At 44.8% G+C, this 26,493-nt stretch overlaps 2 protein-coding genes across 2 annotated transcripts in view; one reads left to right on the forward strand and one right to left on the reverse strand.

Annotated features, from left to right (window-relative positions):
- Window positions 1–100: 100 nt before the first annotated feature.
- On the forward strand, window positions 101–23,145 carry SRRD (SRR1 domain containing). The gene is given in 8 exon segments (XM_079717542.1): window positions 101–118; window positions 120–292; window positions 17,932–17,972; window positions 19,533–19,792; window positions 19,876–19,974; window positions 21,673–21,827; window positions 22,322–22,367; window positions 22,789–23,145. Coding segments are annotated over 8 exon segments (1,011 nt in total). The 5' UTR covers window positions 101–103; the 3' UTR covers window positions 23,011–23,145.
- TFIP11 (tuftelin interacting protein 11) overlaps window positions 23,085–26,493 on the reverse strand; it is a gene marked incomplete at its 5' end in the record, with an annotated part of 23,355 nt that continues 19,946 nt past the window's right edge. Inside the window, 4 exons of the mRNA XM_079717541.1 lie at window positions 23,085–23,502; window positions 24,838–25,003; window positions 25,437–25,579; window positions 25,898–26,141. Of these exons, the coding sequence (XP_079573667.1) occupies window positions 23,147–23,502; window positions 24,838–25,003; window positions 25,437–25,579; window positions 25,898–26,141 (909 nt within the window). The 3' untranslated portion in view covers window positions 23,085–23,146. The remainder of the gene's footprint in view (window positions 23,503–24,837; window positions 25,004–25,436; window positions 25,580–25,897; window positions 26,142–26,493) is intronic.

Raw genomic sequence — 26,493 nt, forward strand, 5'->3', positions numbered from 1 at the left:
GCGACTCCCGCCCGATACCTACGCGCGCGGCGGAGAGGCCCCAGGGTCACGTGCCACCTGCGCTTACCGCCCCCTAAAGTTCCCGCAGAGCTGGCGCGCGCCGATGACGTCAGAGACCAATGGCGGCGGCGGCGGCGGAGCTGGAAACCTGGCAGGCGGCGTCTCGTCGGAGAAGGCGCTCGGCGGCGATGCGTCCGCGGCGTAGGGAGGCGGCGGCGGCGGCGGACCGGGCCCCGGGAGCCCACCCCGAGGTGGACGGCGGAGTCGTGCTTCGTCGCATCCAGGAAGCCAAGTGAGTACGGGCTCGGTCCTGGGTCCGAATCTTCACGCCCGTGGGAACCTCCCCAAGCCCCAGTCTCGCCATCTGTAAAGTGGGAGTAACTGCAAACCCTTTAAGGTTTATGGTAGGATTTAACGGAGGTAAAGAACTCATTACAGACTGGAGCATAGTAAGCGCTCAATAAAGTTTGTCATTCCTCTTATTGCAGTTGTAGCTGCGTGACCCTGGGCAAGGTATGTAATCTTTGTGCCTCAGTTTTCTCACCTGTGAGATGGACGTGGAAATAGTACCTATATAGGCTTGTTTTGAGGATTCAGTGAATTAGTCAATGGTTTACCATCCCCAACAGTGTCTGGCGTGTGGTAAGCGCAGTACCAGTGTTTGGTATTAATATTATGTTAATGTTGGTTATTAGCGGTTTTGCTCACACCATGGCCGCAACCAGCACACGTGATTGTCATCTTCATGATTATCATCACGCGTTAATTGAGAACCTGCTGCGTGCCTGGCGCTGGCTTGAGTTCTCTACACACTTTGTCAGAATGAACATCTCAGCCACGCTAGGATCCTGGCAGGGCGCCCAGTCTCAGAGAAACATAGGTAATGTGTGGAACCAGGTTTCAAACCCATGTCTTCGGTAACTTCAAAACCTGTGCTTAAAAGCTCTCCGTTATTCTGGTTTATCCCACCCCCTCCCCCCATCATTGCTCCGTGCCTTGCTGTGTACCTTACATATAGTGTTGGGGAGGAAAAGTTTTTCCTCTACCCTTCTAGGTTCTTTTGGCTGGTCTAATAAGAAAATTGACACAAGACAGGTTAACAGGAGGGAAAAGCAAATTTAATCAGGAATGTGCAGGAGTCCCATAATAACATGGCACCCAAAAAAGTGGCCAAATCAGGCACCTTTTATATCTTTCAGACAAGGAAACAATTATTTGTTAGAAAACAAAGGGGCTTGGACTTAGGGTAACAAGTTCATGAAGTAACAAAGTGTGTTTATAAAGCGTTTTTAGCCTTGACTCATCTATCTCTGGCGATAAAGATGCCTTCTGTTCTGGTATACGAGGATCCTTTCATATGGGAGATTTATTTCCTGCCTTCAGGGGAACAAAGTAGGGTCAAAGTGTTCTTGCAGTGAATGTTTCTCAAGTAAGTATAATTCCAAATAATCAATATGCCACAGTGGCATACTGGGGGGCAGCCCGCCCTGAACCCCATCAGTAGCACTTAGGACAGTGCCTGACACCCAGGAAGCACTCAATAAATGTTACCTACTTTTGTTATTCAGCATTGTGCCTTTATTTTCAGTCCTTTAAGGGCTCAATAAATAACAGCTTTTGTTAGTGCTTCTTCGGATCAGCAGCTGAAGGACCTTCACAACTGAGAGAAATGAGACTAATTTTATGTATTCCCTCCCCCAGAATTAGGGCCTAGAGTCAGTGGTGACTGAGCCTGAGAAAAAAAAAAGCATCAGTGACTTTTTCTAGGATCTCAGGTGATGCCACTGAGAATGAGTGTGCCTCGGGGCTTGGAGATCTCTTAAGAGGTGTCCTGACACTGTTCCTCCTCAGCTTCTTCAGTATCCCCTGGAACTCCCTGCTTCTCCCTGTAGCCCCAGGTGTGGTGCAGTCCCCATTGCCCTGAGTAGAGAAGAGCCCAGCACTTTACACGCTGTTCTCCTGTGCACACACTCACCAGTTTACAAAGCACTCCCTGTACATTACAGCCCTCCTTTACCCTCTGGGCAGAACCTGAGGGCAGCCTCTTCAATTCTGTCTCCTCTCTGAGTCCCCTGAGCACTGGCTTCTGGCTTGTCGGTTCAAATCCAACAAGTTCAGTTTTTTTTTTCCTTTCAACTTTTTTTTTTGTTTTTTTTTGTGATGAGAGCTTAAGATCTGTCTTAGCAACTTTCAGGTACACCATACAGTATTTTTAACTGAAGTCGCGGTGCTGTACATTACATCCCCATGACTGATTTATTTTATAACTAGAAGTTTGTACCTTTGGGATCTCCTTCACCTGTTTCACAGCGCCACCCCCCTCCGCCCACCCTTAGCAACCACCAGTCTATTCTCTGTATCTGTGAGCTTCATGTGTGTTTGTTATATTCCTCATATAAGTGGGATAGAGTATTTGCCTTTCTCTGACTTATTTCACTTAGCATAATGCCCTCAAGGTCCATCCATGTTGTCACAAATGGCAAGATTTCATTCTTTTATGGATGAATAATATTCCACTACATATTTACATGCATAGTATGTGTGTGATACACACACACACACACACACACATATCTCACGGTTTCTTTATCCATTCATCCATGATGAACACAAAGGTTGTTTCCACATCTTGGCTATTATAAATAGTGCTGCAGTGAACATGGGGGTGCATGTATATTTTCAAGTCAGTGTTTTCATTTTCTTTGGATAAATACCCAGAAGTGGAATTGCTGGCTCAAATGGTAGTTCTGTTTTTAACTTTGTGAGGAACCTCATACTGTTTTCCATAGTAGCTGCACCAATTGACATTTCCACTAGTGGTACACCAGGGTTCTCCTTTCCTCCACATCCTCACCAACACTTAACTATTTCTTGTCTTTTTGATATAGCCATTCTAACAGGTATGAGGTGGTAACTCATGGTGGTTTTGATTTGCACTTCCCTACTGATTAATTATGTTGAGCATCTTTTCATGAACCTGTTGGCAATCTGTATGTCTTTAGAAAAATGTGTATTCAGATCTTCTGCCCATATTTTAATTGGATTGTTTGGGGGTTTTAGGTATTAAGTTGTGTGAATTCTTTGTTTTGGATATTAACCCCTTATCAGATATATGATTTGCAAATATTTTCTTCCATTCAGTATGTTACCTTTTCATTTTGTCAGTGATTACATTTGCTGTGCAGAAGCTTTTTAGTTTGATGTGGTTCCACTTGTTTATTTTTGCTTTTGTTGCTTTTACTTTTGGTGTCAGATTTTTAAAAATCATCGCCAAAAAAATAAAAATAAAAAATAAAAAATCATCGCCAATACCTATGTCAAGGAGTTTACTGCCTGTGTTTTCTTTTAAGAGTTTTATGGTTTCAGGTCTTATATTTAAGTCTTAAATCCATTTTGAGTTAAGTTTTGTGTATGGTGTAAGATAGTGGTCTAATTTTACTCACTTTTTGTATGTGGCCGTTGATTTTTCCAAACACTATTTATTAAAGAGACTGTCTTTTCCTTTGTGTATTCTTGGCTTCTTTGTCATAAATTAATTGACCATAGATGCATGGTTTTTTTCCTCTGCTCTCCATTCTGTTCCATTGATCTGTGTGTCTGTTTTTAAGCCAGAATCATACTGTTTTAATTAATATAGCTTTGTAATAGAGTTTGAAATTAGAGAATATGATGCCTCCAGCTTTGTACTTCTTTCTCAGGATTACTTTGGTTATTTGAGGTCTTTTGTGGTTCTATACAAATTTTAGGATTGTTTGTCCTATTTCGTTAAAAATGCCATTGGAATTTTGATAGGGATTGCATTGAATCTGTAAATTACTTTGGGTAGTATGGACATTTTAACAATATTAATTCCAATCCCTGAGCAGGGATAGCTTTCCATTTATTTCTGTCTTCTTCAGTTTCTTAATGTCTTGTAATTTTCAGTATACAGGTCTTTCACCTCCTTAGCTAAATTTATTCTTAGGTACTTTATTCTTTTTGATGCAATTGTACATGAGATTGTTTTCTTTTTTTCTGATAAATATTTTTTATTGAAGTATAGTTGATTCACAATGTTGTATTAGTTTCTGCTGTACAGCAAAGTGATTCAGTTATGCATATATACACATCCTTTTTTATTTTTTAATTTTTTTAATTTTTATTTTTTTTGCGGTGTGCAGGCCTCTCACTGTTGTGGCCTCTCCCGTTGTGGAGCACAGGCTCTGGACATGCAGGCTCAGCGGCTGTGGCTCACGGGCCCAGCCACTCTGTGGCATGTGGGATCTTCCTGGACCGGGGCACGAACCCGTGTCCCCTGCATTGGCAGGTGGACTCTCAACCACTGTGCCACCAGGGAAGCCCCACCTTCTTTTTTTTTAATATTCTTTTCCATTATGGTTTATCATAAGATATGGAATATAGTTCCCTGTGCTATACAGTAGGAACTTGGTGTTTATCCATTCTATATACAAAAGCTTACATCTGTTAATCCCAACCTCCCACTCCAGCCCTCTCCCAGCCCTCTTCCCCTTGGCAACCACCGGTCTGTTCTCTATGTCCATGAGTCTGATTCTGTTTTATAGGTAGGTTCATTTGTGTCATATTTTAGATTCCACATATAAGTGATATCATATGGTATTTGTCTTTCTCTTTCTGACTTGCTTCACTTAGTTTGATAATCTCTAGTTGCATCCATGTTGCTGCAAATGGCATTATTTCATTCTTTTTTATGGCTGAGGAGTATTCCATTGTATATACGCACCCCATCTTCTTTATCCATTCATCTGTCAATGGACATTTAGGTTGTTTCCATGTCTTGGCTGTTGTACATAGTGCTGCTGTGAACATAGGGGTGCATGTATCTTTTTGGTTTTGTTTTTTATAAATTTATGTATTTTATTTTTGGCTGTGTTGGGTCTTCATTGCTGCACACGGGCTTTTCTCTGGTTGTGGAGAGCAGGGGCCACTCTTAGTTGCAGTTCACGGGCTTCTCATTGTGGTGGCTTCTCTTGTTGCAGAGCACGGGCTCTAGGCTTGCAGGCTGCAGTAGTTGTGGTGCGCAGGCTCAGTAGTTGTGGCGCATGGGCTTAGTTGCTCCATGGCATCTGGGATCTTCCCGGACCAGGGCTCGAACCCGTGTCCCTTGCATTGGCAGGCACATTCTTAACCACTGCGCCACCGGGGAAGCCCCCACATGTATCTTTTTGAATTAGAGTTTTGTCCGGATATATGCCCAGGAGTGGGATTGCTGGATCATATGGTAATTATATTTTAAGTTTTCTGAGGAACCTCCATACTGTTTTCCACAGTGGCTGCACCAACTTACCACCAACACACCCACAGTGTAGGAGGGTTGCCTTTTCTCCACATCCTCTCCAGCGTTTATTATTTGTAGACTTTTTAATGATGGCCATTCTGACCGCTGTGAGGTGGTACCTCATTGTAGTTTTGATTTGCATTTCTCTGATAATTAGCAGTGATGAGCATCTTTTCATGTGCCTATTGGCCATCTGTATTTCTTCTTTGGAGAAATGTCTATTTAGGTCTTCTGCCCATTTTTTGATTGGGTTGTTTGTTTTTTGTTGTTGAGTTGTATGAGCTGCTTATATATTTTAGAAATTAAGATCTTGTTGGTTGCATCATTTGCAAATATTTTCTCCCATTCTGTAGGTTGTATTTTCAGTTTGTTTATCGTCTCCTTTGCTGTGCAAAAGCTTATAAGTTTGATTAGGTGCCATTTGTTTATTTTTGCTTTTGTTTCTGTTGTCTTGGCAGACTGACCTAAGAAAACATTGGTACAATTTATGTCAGAGAATGTTTTGCCTGTGATCTTTTCTAGGAGTTTTATGGTGTCATGTCTTATATTTAAGTCTTTAAGCCATTTTGAGTTTATCTTTGTTTATGGTCAGAGGGTTTGTTCTAACTACATTGATTTACATGCAGCTGTCCAACTTTCCCAACACCACTTGCTGAAGAGACTGCCTTTTCCCATTGTATATTGTTGCCTCCTTTGTCAATATTAGTTGCCTGTAGGTGTGTGGGTTTATTCCTCGGTGCTCTATTCTGGTCCATTGATCCATAGGTCTGTTTTGATTACTGTAACTTTGCAGTATTGTCTGAAGTCTGGGAAGGTTATGCCTTCTGCTTTTTCTTTTTCTTCAGGATTGCTGTGGCAATTCTGGGTCTTTTATGGTTCCATATGAATTTCAGGATTATTTGTTCTAGTTCTGTGAAAAAATATCGTGGGTAATTTGATAGGGATGCATTAAATCTGTAGATTGCTTTGGGTAGTATGGCCATTTTAGCAACATTCTTCTAATCCAAGAGCATGGGATATCTTTCCATTTCTTTGAGTTATCTTCAGTTTCCTTTATTAATTTTTATTGTTCTTAGCATATAAGTCTTTTACCTCCTTGGTCAGGTTTATTCCTAAGTATTTTATTTTTGGGGGTGCGATTTTAAAAGGTTTTTTTTTTTTTATTCCCTTTCTGAATTTCATTGTTGGTGTAAAGAGATGCAGCCAATTTCTGTATGTTAATCACGTATCCTGCTACCTTGCTGAATTCATTTATCAGGTCTTGTAGTTTTTCTATGGAGTCTTTAGGGTTTTCTATGTATAGTGTCATATCATCTGCATATAATGACAATTTTACCTCTTCCTTTCCAATTTGGATACCTTTTATTTCTTTTTCATGTCTGATTCCTGTGGCCAGGACTGCCAATACTGTGTTAAATAGAAAAGGTAAGAGTGGGCATCCTTGTCTTCCAGATTTTAGCTGGAAGGCTTTCAGCTCTTCACCATTTAATATTATATTGGCTGGGGGTTTGTCATAACTAGCTTTTATTATATTGAGATGTGTTCCCTTTATGCATACCCACTTTAGTAAGAGTTTTTTTCATGAATGGATATTGAATTTTGTCAAATGCTTTTTCTGTGTCTATTGAGATGATCATGTGGTTTTTATCTTTTCTTTTGTTTATGTGGTGTATCACATTGATTGATTTGCATATGTTGAACCATCCTCGTGAACTTGGGATGAATCTCACTTGGTTGTGGTGTATGATCTCTTTTTAAATTAATTAATTTTATTTATTTATTTATTTATTTATTTATTTATTTATTGGCTGTGTTGGGTCTTTGTTGCTGTGCGCGGGCTTTCTTTAGTTGTGGTGAGCAGAAGCTACTCTTCGTTGCAGTGCGTGGGCTTCTCATTGCGGTGGCTTCTCTTGTTGCAGAGCACAGGCTCTCGGCACACGGGCTTCAGTAGTTGTGGCTTATGGGATCAGTAGTTGTGGCTTGCAGGCTCTAAAGCACAGGCTCAGTAGTTGTGGCACATGGGCTTAGTTGCTCTGCAGCATGTGGGATCTTCCCACCCCAGGGCTTGAACCCGTGTCCCCTGCCTTGGCAGGCGGATTCTTAACCACTGCGCCACCAGTGAAGCCTATCTCTTTTATGTGTTGTTGGATTCAGTTTGCTAATATTTTGTTGAGAATTTTTGCATCTATATTCATCAAAGATATTGGTCTGTCATTTTCTTTTTTTGGTGGTATCTTTGTCTGGTTTTGGTATCAGAGTGATGGTGGCTTCATCAAATGTCTTTGGGAGTTTTCCCTCCTCTTCATTTTTTTTTGGAAGAGTTTGAGAAGGATTGGTATAAGTTCTTCTTTGTATGTTTGGTAGAATTCACCTGTGAAGCCATGCGGTCCTGGATTTTGTTTGTAGGGAGTTTTAAAATTACAGATTCTATTTCACATCTAGTGATCAGTCTGTTCAAATTATCTATTTCTTCTTGATTCAGTTCTGGTGGGCTCTATGTTTCTAGAAACTTATCCATTTCTTCTAGGTTGCCGAATTTGTCGGCATATAATTGTTCATAGTGTTCCCTTATGGTTTTTTGTATTTCTACCATATCAGTTTTATTTCTTGTTTTTCATTTCTTATTTTGTTGATTTGGGTTCTCTCTCTTTTCTTCTTGTTGAGCCTGGCCAGAGGTTTGTCAGTCTTGTTTATCCTTTCAAAGAACCAGCTCTTGGTTTTACTGAGTTTTTCTAATCTCTATTTTATTTATTTCCTCTCTGATCTTTATTATTTCCTTCCTTCTGCTGATTTTAGGTTTTGTTTGTTCTTTTTATAATTCTTTTAGGTGGTAGGTTAGGTTGTTTATTTGAGATTTTTCTTGTTTTTTGAGGAAGGCCTGTATCTCTATGAACTTCCCTCTAAGAACTGCTTTTGCTGCATCACACAGATTTTGTATGGTTGTGTTTTCATTTTCATTTGTCTCAAGGTATTTTTAAATTTCTTCTTTGATTTCATCATTGACCCATTGGTTTTTTAGTAGCATGTTGTTTTGTCTCCATGTAATCATTTTATTCTCATTTCTTTTTCTGTGGTTAATTTCCAGTTTCATGCTTTTGTGGTCAGAAAAGATGCTTGACATAATTTCTGCACTGTTAAATTTGTTGAGGCTTGTTTTGTGCCCTAGTATGTGGTCAGTCCTAGAGAATGTTCCATGTGCAATTGAAAAGAATGTGTATTCTGGGTTTTTTTTGGATTTAATGTCCTAAAAATATCAATTAAGCCTCACATTTTCTATTGAATCGTTTAGGATCTTTGTTGCCTTGTTGATTTTCTGTATAGAAGATCTGTCCATTGATGTGAGTGAGGTGTTAAAGTCTCCTACTATTATTGTATTACTGTCAGTTTCTCCCTTTATGTCTGTTAGTATTTGTTTTATGTATTTGGGTGCACCTATATTAGGTGCATATATGTTGATGAGTTTAAAATCCTTTTCTTGTATTGATCCTTTTATCATTATATAGTGTCCTTCTTTATCTTTCTTTATGGCCTTTGTTTTAAAGTCTATTTTGTCTGAGTATTGCAACCTCTGCTTTTCAACCTATGTGTGTCCTTTGCCCTGAAATGGGTCTCTCTTGTAGGCAGCGTATTGTAGCCTCTTTTTTTTTTTTAATCCAGTCTGCCACTCTGTCTTTTGATTAGAGCATTTAGTCCATTGACATTTAAGATAATTATTGATAGATATGTATTTATTGCCATTTTAAACCTTGTTTTCCCATTGATTTTATGTTTCTCCTTTGTCCTTTTCATTTTTCCTTTTGTGGCTTGATGATTTTCTTTTGTATTATGTTTATGTTCTCTTCTTTTTGGTTTTTGTGAATCTATTGTATGTTTTTGATTTGTGGTTACCCTGTTTTTCATGTATGTTACCCCCTTCCTATATCTACTTGTCTTAGACTGGTACTCATATAGGCTCAAACACTTTCTAAGGAAAAAAATCTGCATTTTCTTACTCTTCTCCCCCACACTTTATGATTTTGACGTCCTCTGTTACATCTTCACGTTCATCCTTTTGCTCTTCACTGTGGTTATCATCACTGTCACAGAAATTTTTTGATCTGTGTACTGGCTTATTTAAGTGATTTACTTCCCCATTGTGATTTTTTCTTTCCTATATATTCTTACTTCTTTTCTATTTAGGGAAGACCTTTCAATATTTCCTTTAGGATAGGTTTAGTATTGCTGTATTCTTTTAGTTTTTGCTTGTCTGAGAAATTCTGTATCTCTCCTTCTGTTCTAAATGATAATCTTGCTGGGTGGAGTATCCTAGGTTGCAGATTTTTCCCTTTCAGGACTTTGAATATATCTTGCCACTTCCTTCTGGCCTGCAACATTTATGTAGAAAAATTGACTGATAGCCTTATGGTAGTGTTCCCTTGTGATTAACTCTTTGTTTTTCTCTTGATGCTTTTAGAATCCTCTCTTTCTCTTTAACTTTTTTTCCATTTTTATTATATGTCTTGGTGTAGGTCTGTTTGGGTTTATCTTGTTTGGGACCCTCTGTGCTTCCTGTACCTGGATATCTGTTTCCTTCTTTGTTTTTTTAAATTTATTTATTTAATTTATTTATTTTTGGCTGTGTTGGGTCTTCGTTGCTGCATGTGGGCTTTCTCTAGTTGTGGTGCATGGGCTTCTCATTGTCGTGGCTTCTCTTGTTGCAGAGCACGGGCTCTAGGCACAGGCTTCAGTAGTTGTGGCACGTGGGCTCAGCAGCTGTGGCTTGCAGGCTCTAGACCGCGGGCCCAGCAGCTGTGGCTTGCAGGCTCTAGAGTGCAGGCTCAGTAGTTGTGGTGCATGGGCTTAGCTGCTCCGCGGCATGTGGGATCTTCCTGGACCAGGGCTCGAACCTGTGTCCCCTGCATTGGCAGGCGGATTCTTAACCACTGCGCCACCAGGGACGCCCCTGTTTCCTTCTTTAGGTTTGGGAAGTTTTCAGCCATAATTTCTTCAAATTCATTTTCGATCCCCTTGTCTCTTTCTTCCCCTTCTGGAATCCCTATTATGCGTGCTTTATATTATCCTGTAGGTCTCTTATGTTGCTTTCTTTTTTTTTTTCATTTGGCTTTCTGTCTGTTGTCCTGATTGGGTGATTTCCATTATTCTATCTTCAAGGTCACTTATTCGTTCTTCTGCATTATTCATTCTGCTGTTCATTGCCTTTCGGTCAGCTTTCATACCTGTAAATGAGTTTTCTAATTTTTCTGGGTTCCTCTTTATAGTTTTACAGTATTCTGCGTTTCTGTCAATAGCCTTTCTTACTTCCTTCAGTATTTTCATTATCTCATTTTTGGAATAGGTGTCTGTTAGACTGAAGAGGTCTGTTTCATTGCTCTTTCAGGGCAATTCTCTTGGTCTTTTAACTGGGAGTTGTTCCTCTGCTTCTTCAGTTTACTTACATTTCTCTTACTCTGTGAGTTTAGGAGAAACAGTTGTCTACTGTGGTCTCAGAGGGCTATTTATATGTGGAGGTGTCCCTGTGTAGCTTGTGGGGTGTTAATATATTGGGTGCAAGGGTTGTTTTTAGTATGGATGCCTGTTGCCTCTTTCTTCAGTGTGTACTAGGCATTGTCCCCTTGATAGGGGTGTGCAGATGTGGTGGCTGATGCCCAGTCCTGCGGTTCTTGGTGGCAGTGTTGGCTTAGGCACACCCCCCGAGCACACAGTGGGAGCGGAGGCGGCTCTCAACCGCTCCTGGCATCTGGGTAGGTGGCAGCGGCAGCTCACGACTGCCCCTGGAACCCATGCAGTGTCCTGCCCTCTGCGAGCGCGCACACAGGGAGAAAGGTCACAGTGGTGGGTCCCGCCCCTCCCCTGTCACACCCCCCAAACAATGTCACCTGGCCTCTAAGGTGGTCTGGGCTTCCTCTGCATACACCCTCAGTTGTGGTCACACAGATTCCAGCCCCTCACTCCCCCACCCTGAGCTTTTTTCCACACAGCCACCCCCAGCCCTCTCTCAGGGTCTGATCTCTGAAGCCCAAGTTCCAGCACCCAGCCCCTGCCTGTGCCGGCAGATGCACATCTCAGGCTGGGGAGTGCAGGGCAACGGCACCAACCGTCTGTGAAGTCCTCTGTCTGCCACAAACCGGCTGCTGTGTTCTCCCCAAGGCTCTGAAGCTGTCTGTCCTGGCTGATCTCCCGACCAGTGAGGGGGCTTCCCAGGGTGTAGAAACCTTTCCTCATTCACGGCTCCCTCCCAGGGGCACAGGTTCTGTCCCGATTCCTTTCTCACTTTCTTTTTTTTTTTCTCTTCCTTTCGTCCTACCTGGTTACATGGAGATTTTCTTGCTCTTTTAGCAGTCTGAGGTCTTCTGCCAGCGTTCAGTAGATATTCTGTGAGAATCACTCCTCATGTAGATGTATTTTTGATGTACTTGTGGGAGAAGGTGAGCTTCACATCCTACTATGCCATCGTGATCCTCCCTGAGATTGTTTTCCTAATTTCTTTTTTTGATAGTTCATTATTAGTCTATAGAAATGCAACAGTTTTTTGTGTATTGATTGTCTGCTGCAACATTACTAAATTTGTTTATTCATTCTGACAGTTTTTTGGTAGAGTCTTTAGGGTTTTCTATCTATAGTATCATGTCATCTGCAAATAGTGACAATTTTACTTTTTCCTTTCCAACTTGGATTCTTTTTCTTTCTTTTTCTTGCCTAACTGCTTTGGCTAGGACTTCCAGTACCTTGTTGAATAAAAGTGTTGACAGTGGGCATTCTTGTCTTGTTCCTGATTGTAGAGGAAAGGCTTTCAGCTTTACATAGTTGAGAATAATGTTAGCTGTGGGGTTGTCATATATGGACTTTATTTTTTTGTGTTTGTGTTTAAAGTACTTTATGATTTTACAGAGCATCTTCATGCACACAGTATCTTATGTGATCCTAACAATAACCCTGGAGGTGGGGGTTACAATGCCAATTTTACAGGGGAGGGAATGGAAGTGGTGAGATACACACAGGCATGCTGCTTAGAATTCTACTAGAACCTTAATGCTGTGAATCCTGGGACTGAGTGTTATCCTTGAAGAAAAGGATGGTTGTGAAAATGTGATCTGTTAATTAATAGAGAGAGATTCAAAAAAAATATGGAATCCCACATTTTTCCTTTTTTTTTGGTCTGCCTTTTCTTTTTCTCCTTTGTCATTTTTAGCCCTTTCTTCATCTACACAAAATGTCTTCAGCTCTACTGAAATATTTCTTTTTCTCCACGATCTATACTGGATATTTAAGGCATAAAATGCAAAGAGCTTTTTAGAATAATAAACGTCAACATTTTTGTTTTTTATGATCAAAATATTATTGCTTGAAATGGACAGTTAATTGAAGGAAACAAGTTTTGGTGATGTGTTGAATGAACTGCCCCAGCTCTACTTTATTTCACTATAAAACTTGAAAAAGGTAAGCTGTAATTTGGAGAATAAGACAAGAAGGTATATTAACCATATATTACTTTGTTAATATTCTAAGGAATTAGAAAATCTTGATCTCCTCTGAACACCTATAGAGCCCTGTTCTTCCCCCCATATAGCTCTGCTGTGTTGTATAATTGTCTGTTTACATGTCTGTGTCCTTCAGAGACAGTTAGCTCTGTAAGGTCAGAGACAATAACTGTCTTATTAGCTGTTAAGTCCAGCTCCAGAAGGTACACAAATGAACATATGCTGAATGAACAAATGAATGAGTGAACGAATGAATGGATTTTCTTTTCTGGCCTCCCTATCTCTGGTTGAGACTCGTGTTTTCGATGTAAAGAATCCACATATAGTCAGTATCCATGGGATTTCTCCTAGAACCCAATGGGTTACATCAGGTTCAGTGAGACACCAGATGAGTGGGTGGCAGAGGACTCCTGGGGACCGGTAGGAGCAGTCCACCAGGCAGTACATGGGCAGCATCCCAGCTCAGAGTGCTGGGGGGGTGGTGACGGCGGGATATGGAGCTGGGGGAGATGTGAGTGTGGGAGCAGAGGCCCAAACAGCACCAACAGCCAGGAGAGGAAGCCACGTGGAAGCTGGGTACCAAACGGGAACCAAGGGTGGTTTGGAGGAGACACAAAGGGATCTTGGAGTCAGTTGTGCTGATGACTTGTGCAGAGGTGAAGGGCCTTTTAACGAGATGGTAGCACAGGGTGTCCCGCCCAACCCACCTGATCTTTTTTTTTAAATTTATTTTATTTTATTTATTTTTGGCTGTGTTTGGTCTTCGTTGCTGTGTGCGGGCTTTCCCTAGTTGTGGCGAGCGGGGGCTACTCTTCATTGCAGTGTGCGGGCTTCTCATTGCAGTGGCTTCTCTTGTTGTGGAGCACGGGCTCTAGGCACGCGGGCCTCAGTAGTTGCCAACCCACCTGATCTTAAAAGGGCCCTGGCCTCCCTGTCTTCCCCATTGGTCCTGGGAATCCTCAACTTCCAGGAAAGCCATTTGGTCTCCAATCACCTTTAGGACGTGGTGGACCTATTGGACCTGGAATGCCTCGTGGGCCACCACCTCTAGTGGGACCTCTCTCTCCTTTTTCACCTGAGGGTCCAGGAGGACCTTGAATTAAAGTGATATTTTTCAATGTCTGAGAATGTTCCCAATCTTTTAGCCTGAAGTCATTAGCGATGTTATTCAGTAGTTTCACTTCTCCTTTTATTTCCTGTTCCAAATGCACTTTTTTTCCCCCAGAGACATAATTTCTGCTGATGCATTGTACACATGCTCCTTTAACTTACTCATCTCCTGCCACTATTCTGATGATAGGTACAAAAACTGCAAACACAAGGAGATAAAGGGCAATCAATGCAGCTTTGAAAGACTTAGTTTCTCTTGAAGGGCAAGGCCATTTTTAGGATTCAGAGGAAGCAAAGCTGCCATTGCGCAAGCATCAGACTTCACAAATTCTGAACAGCTATCAGTGTTCTCCTGTTGATTGGGAAAGCTATCCCACTGTGTCATACTTCTGAAGCAGAAGCCACTAGAGCCATAAACTGGTGAGAACACTTAAATGATCATTTTGATGAATTCCTGGAAGCTGAGTGAGGACTAGTGTGAGAGTCTCTGAGAGACTTCTGGGGGCTGCAGTCCTAGGGGCACCCCCAAACTTTCCTGGGCTTTACTTCCAGGAACCCAACCAGGGTCTTACGGTGAAGAGCCAAGAAAAATCACCTGGTGCCTCTGGCAGAGGGAGGGGAAAACTAACCATTCAAAATACATCCAGGGGCTTCCCTTGTGGCACAGTGGTTGAGAGTCCGCCTGCCGATGCAGGGGACATGGGTTCGTGCCCCGGTCCGGGAGGATCCCACATGCCGTGGAGTGGCTGGGCCCGTGAGCCATGGCTGCTAAGCCTGTGCGTCCAGAGCCTGTGCTCCGCAACGGGAGAGGCCACGACAGTGAGAGGCCCGTGTACCGCAAAAAAAAAAAAATAATAATAATAAAAAAATACCTCCAGAGCATTCTTCATAATAAAGGCTTACTCTCCAGTGAAAAAGCCATATGTATATAGCCTTTATTATGTTATGTTCCCTCTATACCTGCTCTGTTCAGAGTTTTTATCATAAATGGAGGCTGAATTTTGTCAAATGCTTTTTCTGCATCTATTGAGATGATCATGTGATTTTTATCCTTCATTTTGTTAATGTGATGTATTATGTTGACTGATATGCAGATATTGAGCCAACCTTGCATCCCTGGAATATTAGATCCCACTTAATCGTGGTGTATGATCCTTTTAATGTATTTTTGAATTCGGTTCGCTAATTTTTTTTAAAGATTTATTTATTTAATTTATTTTTGGCTGCGTTGGGTCTTAGTTGCGGCACACAGGATCTTCGTTGAGGCATGCAGGACCTTTAATTGTGGCATGCAGGCCCTTCATTATGTGTGGGTTTTGTCTCTCTAGTTGTGGCTCGCAGGCTCCAAAGTGCATGGGCTCTGTAGTTCGCAGCACGCGGGCTCTAGTTGAGGTGCGCCAGTTCAGTAGTTGTGGCACACGGGCCCAGTTGCACCGCGGCATGTGGGATCTTAGTTCCCTGACCAGGGAATGTGTCCCCTGCATTGTAAGGCGGATTCTCTACCACTGGACCACCAGGGAAGTCCCTGGTTTGCTAATATTTTTGATGAGCATTTTTGTATCTATGTTCATCATGGGTATTGGCCTGTAATTTCCTTTCCTTATGGCATCTTTGTCTGGTTTTGCTAGGGTTATGCTGGCCTCATAAAATGAGTTTGGAAGTGTTCCCTCCTCCTCTATTTTTGGAAGAGTGTGAGAAAGATCAGTATTAATTCTTCTTTGAATATTTGGTAGAATTCACCAGTGAAGCTATTTGGTCCTGGACTTTTGTTTGTTGGGAGGTTTTTTGTTTTTTGGTTTTTTTTTGCGGTACGCAGGCCTCTCTCACTGTTGTGGCCTCTCCCGTTGTGGAGCACAGGGTCCAGACGTGCAGGCCCAGCGGCCACGGCCCACGGGCCCAGCCACTCCGTGGCATGTGGGATCCTCCCAGACCTGGGCACGAACCCGTGTCCCCTGCATTGGCAGGCGGACTCTCAACCACTGTGCCACCAGGGAAGCCCAGTAGTTTTTTGATTACTGATTCAACCTCCTTACTAGTAATCAGTCTGTTCAGGTTTTCTGTTTCTTCATGATTCAGTATTGGAAGGTTATATATTTCTAGGAATTTATCCATTTCTTCTGGGTCATCCAGTTTGTTGGCATGTAATTATTCCGAGTGGTCTTTATGATCCTTTATATTTCTGTGGTATCAGTTGTTATATGTCTCCTCTTTCATTTCTACGGTATCAGTTGTTATGTCTCCTCTTTCATGGTCTTCCTGGACCAGCCCTGTTTTTTTTTCTTGGTGAGTCTAGCTAACAGTTTGTCAATTTTTATCTTTTCAAAGAACCAGCTCTTGGGCTTCCCTGGTGGCACAGTGGTTGAGAGTCCGCCTGCCGATGCAGGGAACACGGGTTCGTGCCCCGGTCTGGGAAGATCCCACATGCCGCGGAGCGGCTGGGCCCGTAAGCCATGGCCACTGAGCCTGCGCATCCAGAGCCTGTGCTCCGCAATGGGAGAGGCCACAACAGTGAGAGGCCCGCATACCACAAAAAAAAAAAAAAAAAAAGAACCAGCTCTTAGTTTTATTGATCTTCTCTATTGTCTTTTTAGTCTTTATTTCCTTGATTTCTGCTCTGATCGTTTTTTTAATAAATTTATTTCATTTATTTATTTTTGGCTGCATTGGGTCTTTGTTGCTGCGCGTGGGCTTTCTCTAGTTGCAGAGAGTGGGGGCTACTCTTCGTTGCGGTGCACAGGCTTCTCATTGCGGTGGCTTCTCTTGCTGCGAAGCACTGGCTCTATGTGTGTGGGCTTCAGTATTTGTGGCGCATGGGCTCAGTAGTTGTGGCACACAGGCTTAGTTGCTCCGCAGCATGCGGGATCTTCCCGGACCAGGGCTTGAACCCGTGTCCCCTGCATTGGCAAGGGGATTTTTTTAATGTATTTATTTATTCATTTAATTTTTGGCTGCATTGGGTCTTCGCTGCTGCACGCGGGCTTTCTCTAGTTGCAGTGAGCGGGGGCTACTCTTTGTTGCGGGGCCAGGCTTCTCATTTTGGTGGCTTCTCTTGTTGCAGAGCACAGGCTCTAGAGCACAGGCTCAGTAGTTGTGGCACACAGCCTTAGTTACTCCGCGGCATGTGGGATCTTCCCAGACCAGGGCTCGAACCTGTGTCCCCTGCATTGGCAGGCAGATTCTTAACCACTGCGCCACCAGGGAAGTCCCAAGACTTTTCTTGTTTCTTGAGGAAGCCACTTATCACTATGAACATCCCTCTTAGAATAGCTTTTGCTGCATCCCATAAATTTTGGTATGTCTCTGTTTTAAAGTCTATCTTGTCTAATGGGAGTATAGCTCTCCCACTTCCTTTTGGTTTATATTTGCATGGAATATCTTTTCCTAGCCCTTCATTTTCAGTCTGTGTGTCCTTACGTCCAAAATGATTCTCTTGTAGGTAGCATATAGTTGGGTCCTGTGTTTTAATCCATTTAGCAACTCTATGTCTTTTGATTGGAGAATTCATTCATTTCATTTAAATTGACTGTGTTTTGCTCTGGTTTGTGGAAAACAGTTGACTTTAAAGAAAGCCTAGACACTTGGTTTTGTCCCTTCTTTTACTTTCACCTTGGAATTATTTGTAATAACAAAGGCCATTTATTACCTGCTCTGTATGAGGCACTGTGTTGTTAACCCATTTCACTCCTCCCGTAACCCTCTGTGATGGGTACGGTTCATATCCCTATTTTAGAGATGAGGAAACTAAAGATCAGAGAGGCTAAATCTCTGCATCTAACCACCAATTGTGGAGCTGCACCTGTGTGCCAAGACCCAGACTGACATGTCCCCAGGGGTCGGGGGCCTCCTCCAGGAAGCCCTCTCTCCTGCCCTCTCTGAGCCCCAGCAGCTCTGCTCTGGCCATATTCACCTGGTACCCCCGTCCAGTCTCACAGGTAGACTCTGTGTCTGTGGGTGCTCCACTATCCCCACATCCCGGCCAGGAGGAAGGTCCCTGTTAGGGCAGCCCTGAAAGGGACGAGAGATGACCACGCCGTTTTTTCTCAACAGGGAGGACCTGCTTATCTCTGATTTCTGGAGTTTAGCACTAGGTGGGTACCATCTGGCTCAGGCTGGAGGCGGTCAGGGTGGGAGGAGGGCCTGGATGTGGGCAAAGCAAGGAATCCAGCTCTCATTGGATGATGTTTTGCTTCACAGAGTGGTGTGCATGCTGGGTTCTAATTCTGACTTCCCCCTTACAACTGTGTGTCTTTTGGCACTTAACTCTGGTCCTCAGTTTCTTTATCTGTGGAATGGACATGAAAATGTGCATATCCTGTAGTGTAATTTTGAATATTAAATGAGGCATTCAGTAAAGTGCTTACGACAGTGCTTGCCTGCTGCACAGGAGGCAGTAAATGTTAGTTGTCATTATCAGTGTTGTTGAAATTTATATTTATCCTGCTCTTCCCCTTGATGTTACATTGTAGACCCCACCCCCTGCTGTTATAATCTCTTCCTAATCTGTGGCAACATAAATATTAATACAGAACGTGAATATACCATAGTTGTAATTTTTATTGAGGGACACTTAGTTTGTTTCCTTTTTTGTTGTTGTTTTTTTTTAATTTATTGTACATAATTTTTCTTTTTTTTAAAACAGTAATAATCAAAACTTGAAAATTTGTTTTTAATTAAAAGAATTTTTTTAGCCACACCATGCAGCATGTGGGATCTCAGTTCCCCAACCAGGGATCAAACCCCTGCCCCCTGCGGTGGAAGCACAGTCTTAACCACTGGACCTCCAGGGAATTCCCAATATACATAAGTTTTCAGTGAGCACCTTTATGCATAAAGCTTTTACCAAATTTAGGGTAATCTTTTAAGTATATATTCCCAGAGGTGGAAGTGATCAACTTGATATCCACTGTCAAGTTGTTTTCCAAAAAAAGCTTTTACTGATTCTTTGACCAGCATGGATGAAAAAAGCCAGCTTTTCGTGCAACCTTTCCTAGCCTGGGTCTTAAAGGTATCTTTGCTGATAAGTCAAAACCGGTATCTTATTATGGGAATATAGGGCTCTTTGCTTTTTGTTTTGTTCTACATACAGATTTGTTCTGCTAAATTCAGTACCAGTATAAGAGAAGGAGAGACAAGAGAACTCACCACTCTGTGAAACGATTTAGACAGAGTATTTTTCATTACTGTCTAGAAGCCCCAGCCTACCTTTTCTTTTAGCTTTTTACACATTAAATGTTCTTATTCCCAGTTATTTTTAGTGTCATTTTGAGAGCTCTGCCCCTCTATTCTTTTTTATTATTAAAAAAAGTAGGTATTTCAGACCATCACTTGGATTTACCAGGTTGCCTCTTATTAAATTAGAATGAGTTGACAATGAGCATTAGATGGAAACCGTGCCCATGAATGAAGCCTGATTTTTGCTTGAAACATCCCCTTCGGTTGTAGGCTGTGGGTAGCCAGGGACCGGACAGCCATCAGTTCTGGGTGGACGTGGCAGCGTGTCCCAGGCGTGTCTGGGAGCGAGGCCAGCAGCCCTTTTCTCTGCGGAGCTGAAGCCTTTTCAAGCCTGCTCCTCTTCTCGCTGGGTCCGTGGAGGATTCAGTCCTCAGGGTCCGAGCTGCCCTCTGACTGTACTGGGCCTGCTCTTTCAGAAACCATCAACAGGTGTCTTAGGAAGTATCTGGAACAGCTGAAGGCCCCTGTGGGGCCTCTGTCAGAAGCCCTTGGAAACCTGCATCTCGACGCATCACCAGGTGAGTCAGATGTGGCCCCTGGCTCGGTCCCAGAGGAGACCCCAGTCACAGGAGCCTGCCGCTTGAACTGCGTGTGTTACGGCGTGGGGAACTTCGCCACCTGCGTCATAGCTAGAAACCAGCTCGCGTTTTTGCTTCTCTTCCTGGAAAAGTGCCAGGTAAATTTCGGTATCCTTTATTGTCTCCTTCCTTGGTCTTGTGCACACAGATGTTGACTAAGCCACTCATTTGCCCTCTGCAGATCCCCAGAAGTCACTGCTGGGTGTATGACCCTCTGTTTAGCCAGCTGGAAATTGCGGTTCTTAGCACCCTTGGCGTGGTTGTTCTCAGTGAGAACGAGGTACGTGGTTTAAGAGAGGGAAGCAGGGAGGGCTGGGCAGCTGCTCACCAAGCTGACCCCGGGCCCTGTCCCTGGGCGCCAGGCTCTGTGACTAGCAGTGCCTCCTCCCCAGGGCGTCCGTATGTGGCTGGTCTGTTACCCCGTTTGGACCTATGTTGTGCCTGTCAGAAGAAAATAATCACACAATGGCACAAACACGTTAGGTTGGCAAAATTCTCGTTAAGAATTGTGTCCCAATGTTATGCTGAGTTGGTATTTACTGTTGCTGCAGGAGAATAGAGGGCACAGTCTCCGTACCTCAAATGAGGTCCTTCCGGTTGGAACGTGCCCTGTGTCCTGGTGAGGGGAAGCCGTAGACCAGTCACGTGCATAGCACCTGGCTGAGAGTTACAGCTAAGTCCTTGGCCTACCCTGCACCCCCTAAAAAGGTTGGCATTCAAGATTTCTGAGACCTCTGGAAAAAACATCATTGCACAAGCCAAGGGCTGGAGCGACTCCAGGCAGATACCTCTACGTTTAGTCAGGCATTGTCTTGGGGATCATAGAATCATTTTCTTCCTCTCTGTTCTGAAACCGCCATCTCATTGCTTATTATGAAACATGAAAATTAGGCCCAGCAGAGAGGAGAATCAGTCTCTGACGTTGGCGGGGTCCTAAAACACTGCCGTTCAGCTCAGGTCATCCTGAGCTCTGAGTGCCTGCTCTGTGCGAGGCAGGGAGCTCTGGGGAGCTCTGGGGAGCCTGAGGGCGGTGGGCGCTGCTCGCTGCCACTGCAGGGCACGTGGCTGTGAACAGGGGCATGATGAGTGGACAGCGAGCAGAGCCACGTCTAGGAACTGAGACGGAGGACACCTGTGCTGTCCCGGGGGTCCAGGAAGGCTTCCTGGGTCTGAGCTGGGATTTGAAGGTCTCCCGGGAGTTTGCTGAGAGCCAGGACTGCAGGCAGCCTGGGCAGAGCCGCTGCTCAGGAACCACGGCCAGCGTGTCATGGGCCGGGGAAGCTGCAGGGAGAGAAGAGAGGCCTAGGGTCGCTGGCGCCAGACAGCAAGGGCCAGGGGGCTTGTTCCCGCCAGAGAGGTGGCAGAGATGGCACAGAGCAGAGGTTCTCAAGAGGCAGTGACTGGACCCCCAGGGCACGTTTGAAAAGGACCAAGTTACGACAGGGACCTGCAGAGAGTGACTCAGGAAAACACAGGTACCTGAGGGACGGTGATGTCTGCTGTCCCTCCTGCCCTGCTGTCACGGACCCAAGCTGGCCCTTCATTAGTCCAGAGCCTTCTGCGTTCATGGGACATGCATTTGTTAAGTAAACGCGAGTTCTTTCTGGACGTCATGATTTCTTGACTTGTAGTCCCGTATAATCCTATAGATTTCACATGCACTACTTGTGTAACTATTTCACAAGAGAATGTAGTAGGAGTTTTTTTCCATTTGATGCTTCAGTTTGCCTTCCCCTCAGCTCATCATTTGTCCAGCTACATTGACCTGTGGTGACATGTAACGTGTAAGTTGAAGGTGCACTAGTTGATCTGATGCATTTTTTTGGTAAGATGACTGCAAGCGAGCTAACACATCCTTCAGCACCACACAGAATTACATTCGGTTTTTGGTGGTGAGAACTCACAGCTCATTATCACTCTGCCCCTCCCTCACCTTGTTGTAAGAAGTGTGTTTACACCTGTGCACGTTGTACCCCAGGAAGGAAAACGGAGTGTGTGCGGCGAGCCCACCGTCTTTTACATGCTCCACTGTGGGACGGCGCTCTACAACAACCTGCTGTGGAGAAACTGGTCCATAGCCGCCCTTTCCAAGATGGTCATCGTTGGGAACAGCTTCAGAGGACTCGAGGAAAGGTAAGCCTGGGAACGCCGAGGCGCCACCGGGCCCTGAGGTGAACCCATTCCTTCGACTGACCTGCAAGCAGGAAACATTTCACACTCGGAAAGGCTTCTCCATGGGAACCTGGACAGAGGGTTGGAGCTGGGAGACGTCAGCCCTGAGTCAAGCTGGGAAGCAAGTTAAGGAGTCTTTCTGCCAATAATTCCTCCCTTCCCTTAGGACAGGCAGAAATGGCTTTTTAAAATGGGGAAAAACATTTGATTTCTCTTCTTACGGCTGCGTAACATCCTCCTCCTGCTTCACGATGCCTCAGTGTCTGCTGTCATTTTTCCCTGATGAAATGGGCAGTGACTGGGGCAGTCACACCTCCTACTAAATATTTAACCTACTCTACATCCCACATTTTTAAAAGATTTTTTGATCTATTTCAGTCACCTTGCCCTTCTGTCTTAAGTTGAATGAAACCACTCTCAAACCGCCTAATCAGATTTTTAAAAAATTTTTCTAGGTTGTTGACAAGGATTCTGCAGAAACATTATCCATATGTTGCAAAGGTATCTGCCTGAGTGAAGGGGCTGGGGTGGGACACCATACACACATCTCCATTACCCTGGAGAATTCTGCCTTCACCTGTAGCGGCGGGAGCTCCCGAGGGGCTAACCAACGGCACAGCGAGGTTACAACACCGTCAGCTCGCGCGAGGGGTCTGTGTTCCAGAAAGCTAGGACGTTTTAGTGCATCGCTTCATTTTTTTCCTAATTATTTCCTCTATTCTTAGTATCTGGTCTGCTGTAGGCACTGCCCTTGAGGCTTCCAACTCATTGCACAAAGCACTAAAATACCTTACTCCTTATTTTTTAAAAAAAGAATAACGTGGGAGGTGGGGGTGAACAGTAAAACGGGAATCTAACCCGGGAGGGTGGGCCTTACTGGGACTCTCAAGGTTTTGTTTTACTTTTGAATTTTCCCGCTCAGATCTTGAAAGGAGGGGAGGAGCTGGCACTCCCTCAGACCTCACAGTACACGGACGTATTTAATGACACCTCCGTCCACTGGTTTCCTGTACAGAAGCTAACACAACTCTCCACGGACACTTGGGCCTTTCGGGAAGAACCGGATTACCAGGACTGTGAGGGTCTCGAGATCATCAGGAACAAGACAGAAGATCCTTCAGCCACTGACTTGAACCTGCTGTGATGTGTCGGCAGAGGCGGTCGCCACGGAGGGACTGCAGTGAGTCCCCTTTCAGACAGAGCAGGAAGTACGTCAACTGTGATTTAAAATAAAATACTGTTTGTTTATTCCCCAATCCGTCCGTGGCAGGCGCTGTGAGCTACTTGGCCATGTCAATCAGGCTCTGCAGGGAGGTGGGCACCCAGGTCTTCTCTCCCTGCACGAACACCACACCCCGATCGATGTAGATGACGATGCGGCCGAAGGTGTACAGCTGCTTCCCCTCGTGTCGCTTCCCGATGACGGGCATGAAGACGATGTTGTGCTCCTCGGCCTTGGTCTCAATGAGGTCTTTAAAGTTCATGGGCACGGAGCTGGCAGCCACGCCGATGCCTCTCTGGGCCATGTTCTCAGCCTCCCGCCGCTCCTGCATGGCCTCGTACTGGAAATCCTTCCTCCGCTCCGTGTGGGTAAGGTAGGCGATGTTCTCCCGTGCTCCAGGCTGCATGTAGGCACCTGGCAGATACAGAGTGGGGGGTGGTGAGGGACAGGTCCCAACATGACAGAAATGGAGACGCCGACTTGGCCTAGGGCTTGGTATGCCACAGGCGCCGTCTCCTGGGGCCTCAGAGCGCTGGCTTAAAATAAACCAGATGATCAAGCACCTTGGGGGAAGTGTGGCCAGCTGGCTGCAGTCACATAAAAATCTCTGGTTAATACCTAATAACCAGAGATTATTAAATATTCCACATAATAAGGAAGCATCAGCAAAGGATTTATTCTTATGGGCCAGAAACCTTGACAGTCATTAGCCACTGTTCTTTTCCCTTCTTGCTAGAGTTTTCACTCCACACTTCCCCCAGGGCAGCTTTTAGAACCCTGAAGACATATGGCCTATACTAGTTATATACTTAACTTACCCATGCCCCCAGCCCTGGAAGAACTTTAAATATATCTGGGGAGCTGAAACACACATGTTTCAGCTTCACAGATGAAGGGATATACAGGACCATATTTACCTCATTAAATGCAGTAGATGAAGGGATATACAGGACCATATTTACCTCATTAAATGCAGTATGTGTCTATGAATTCTAAGTCCATTTTCATGTAATAGGCTAAGTAGAAAGAATTAAAGCCTCGCCTCAGGAAATAGAAATTACAATCCCAGCTGCCACTCTGTAGTTCTGTGACCTTGAATGAGCTCTTGAGCTTCTCTGTGAAACATGGCTAGATTAGGTGCTCCATTGGCCTTTGCTTTGAGATGTGAGCACACTCTTCACACAGGACTGGCTGAGTGGCTCCCAGGCAGAGGGACTTGCCTAGAACTGAGTAGTTCAGGAACAGATAGTAAACGAACAGTCAGCTGCCTACTTCTGACACACCAAAGACACCACCTACTGAGTGCCATCCACGAACAGTACCTTGGTCCCCCCAGGTTCTTAATAAAAACCTGGAAGTGGGGCCTTACTACTGCTTTACAGGTAAAGAAAATGGGCTAAAGAAGTTAAGCAACTACTAAGTGTTAGACTGTCACCCAGCTCCATGCCATGAGCTGTTACACTGGAGTGGCCACAGAACGCCGGCTAGGCAGACATGCCGAAGAGCCCAGACCCAGCTTAAGTGAGTGCCCATTCAGGAAGAACACGCTTCCCAGCCCCAGGAGGTGGGGGAGTGGCTGCTAGCTAAATAAGTACGTGATGGGTCTTGTGGGCAAGAGTCTGTGTGCCCTGGAGGCGACGGCGAGCCCACTGGTACGGCGAGCCCACTGGTACCTGGAAACTGTCATTTCCATGCTCAGAAACGTGGAGCTCAGGCCCAGGACCTCCACAAAATGGAACCCTCACTCACCGACATTGGAGGACACCGCCCTGTTCATGATATCAAGTGCCTCGTTAAATTTGTCCTTGACAGATGGGTGCGCCAGCACTTGGTCTGAGAACATGGACTTCCAACCCAGGTACCACTTGGTGATCTCCTCGTAATTTGGGCTGTTACTGAGCCAGGAGCACAGCACCTGCCAAAAGGGAACTAATAAGAAACCTGCATCCACAGTGGCAACAAAGGGGGGCAAAACTTCCAAAGGGGCCACTTGTTTTGTTTGGGTCCTGCTCCTACAAGCTGATGATACCTGCAGGGGTTTTAGGGGGTCAGCTCGGTAGCTAAGTGCCCTGCATGTAAACTGCACCTCGGCCTCCCACCTACACAAGCGATACCAGTCCCCACCTTACAGGGCTGTTGTGAGGAGGGGCGTAATCAGACCAAGTACTTAGAACAGCATCGGGCATGTGGCAAATGTCCAATAAAGTGGTGCTCGCTGTTCCTGCCTGCCTCATTCTTACCTTGCCGCGTAGTTTACCTTCATTGTGTGGCCACAGCACTGCCACCCAAGGCTCCAGTGACTCCCTCCCTGTCCCCAACGCACCCCAACAAAGCGAAACAAAGCGTACCTGAAGCCACTTGGGGAAGAAGTGCTTTTCAAGAAGCCCCACCAGGCTGGAGACAGAAATCATCCCTTCCCAGTCAATGACCCAATAAAAAGCATCCATGTGCTGCTGGTGGGGGTTGATGACCAACTCCCCGAGGCACATCCCTGGAAGAGAAACCCAGCCTCTAAGGCAAAGCCACACAGCAGCGGCGTCACCAGACAATGTCAGCCTTCGATCTGCTTTTAAAGGTCAAGTTTAAGCTCTTGTGGCAATTCTTAAAAATTGTTTTCTTCTCTAATCCAGAAATAGCTCTATTTTTAGAATCCAGTATGACAATACACAAAATGCCACCTCTTATACTGAGAAATATCATGTGCTCAGAGCTCAAAGGCCATGTTTTTAAGCAGCAGCATCATTACCACCAACCACAGAAACCAGGCACTGAAGCTGCTCGACTTGGATGCATCTCCCCATTTCCTTACCCAGTTTGGGCACTATGTTCTTGACCATGAATGCTTCCCAGGAGCCGGGGGTGAAGACATCTTTCCAGGGCTGGAGGATGAGCTTGGCCGAGGAGTCGCTGGGGTGCCACTTCTGCAGGGCGCTGGCCAGCTTGCTGCGGACGGGGGAGTAGAGTGGCTCCAGGCGCGCCTGCATGAGCGGCAGCCACGGGTGGATCCACGAGTGGATGGGGACGGTGTCTGTCAGCGGGTTCCAGTTTTCCACCTGCAGGAGGAGTGGGGGAAAGGCAGCACTTCACACGGCCTGTGGGGCAGCCACACGAGGCGGAGGTCCCCGTCTTGGGCACGCGTATGGGCGACACGGTCTCCATTACATTTCCCCCAAACAGGGACACCGACCCACCAAGAGACCCATGCAATCTGTATTAAATCTCAGAAATGGCACAATTCTGATTTTACTAAAGAAGCCAAGTAAATGGATTCCCTATTAAGGGAGGGTTTTGGGGGAAAGTGCTGAGCAAAGGGCTGGAGTTAACATTACAGAACAGTGGCCGTGTTGATGAATTCTGGGCATTGTAACAGCAGTTGAGAGGATGAAGAGAAATGCGAAACAGTCC

Source organism: Hyperoodon ampullatus, assembly GCF_949752795.1.
Source record: "Hyperoodon ampullatus genome assembly, chromosome: 13".
Lineage (NCBI taxonomy): Eukaryota > Metazoa > Chordata > Mammalia > Artiodactyla > Ziphiidae > Hyperoodon > Hyperoodon ampullatus.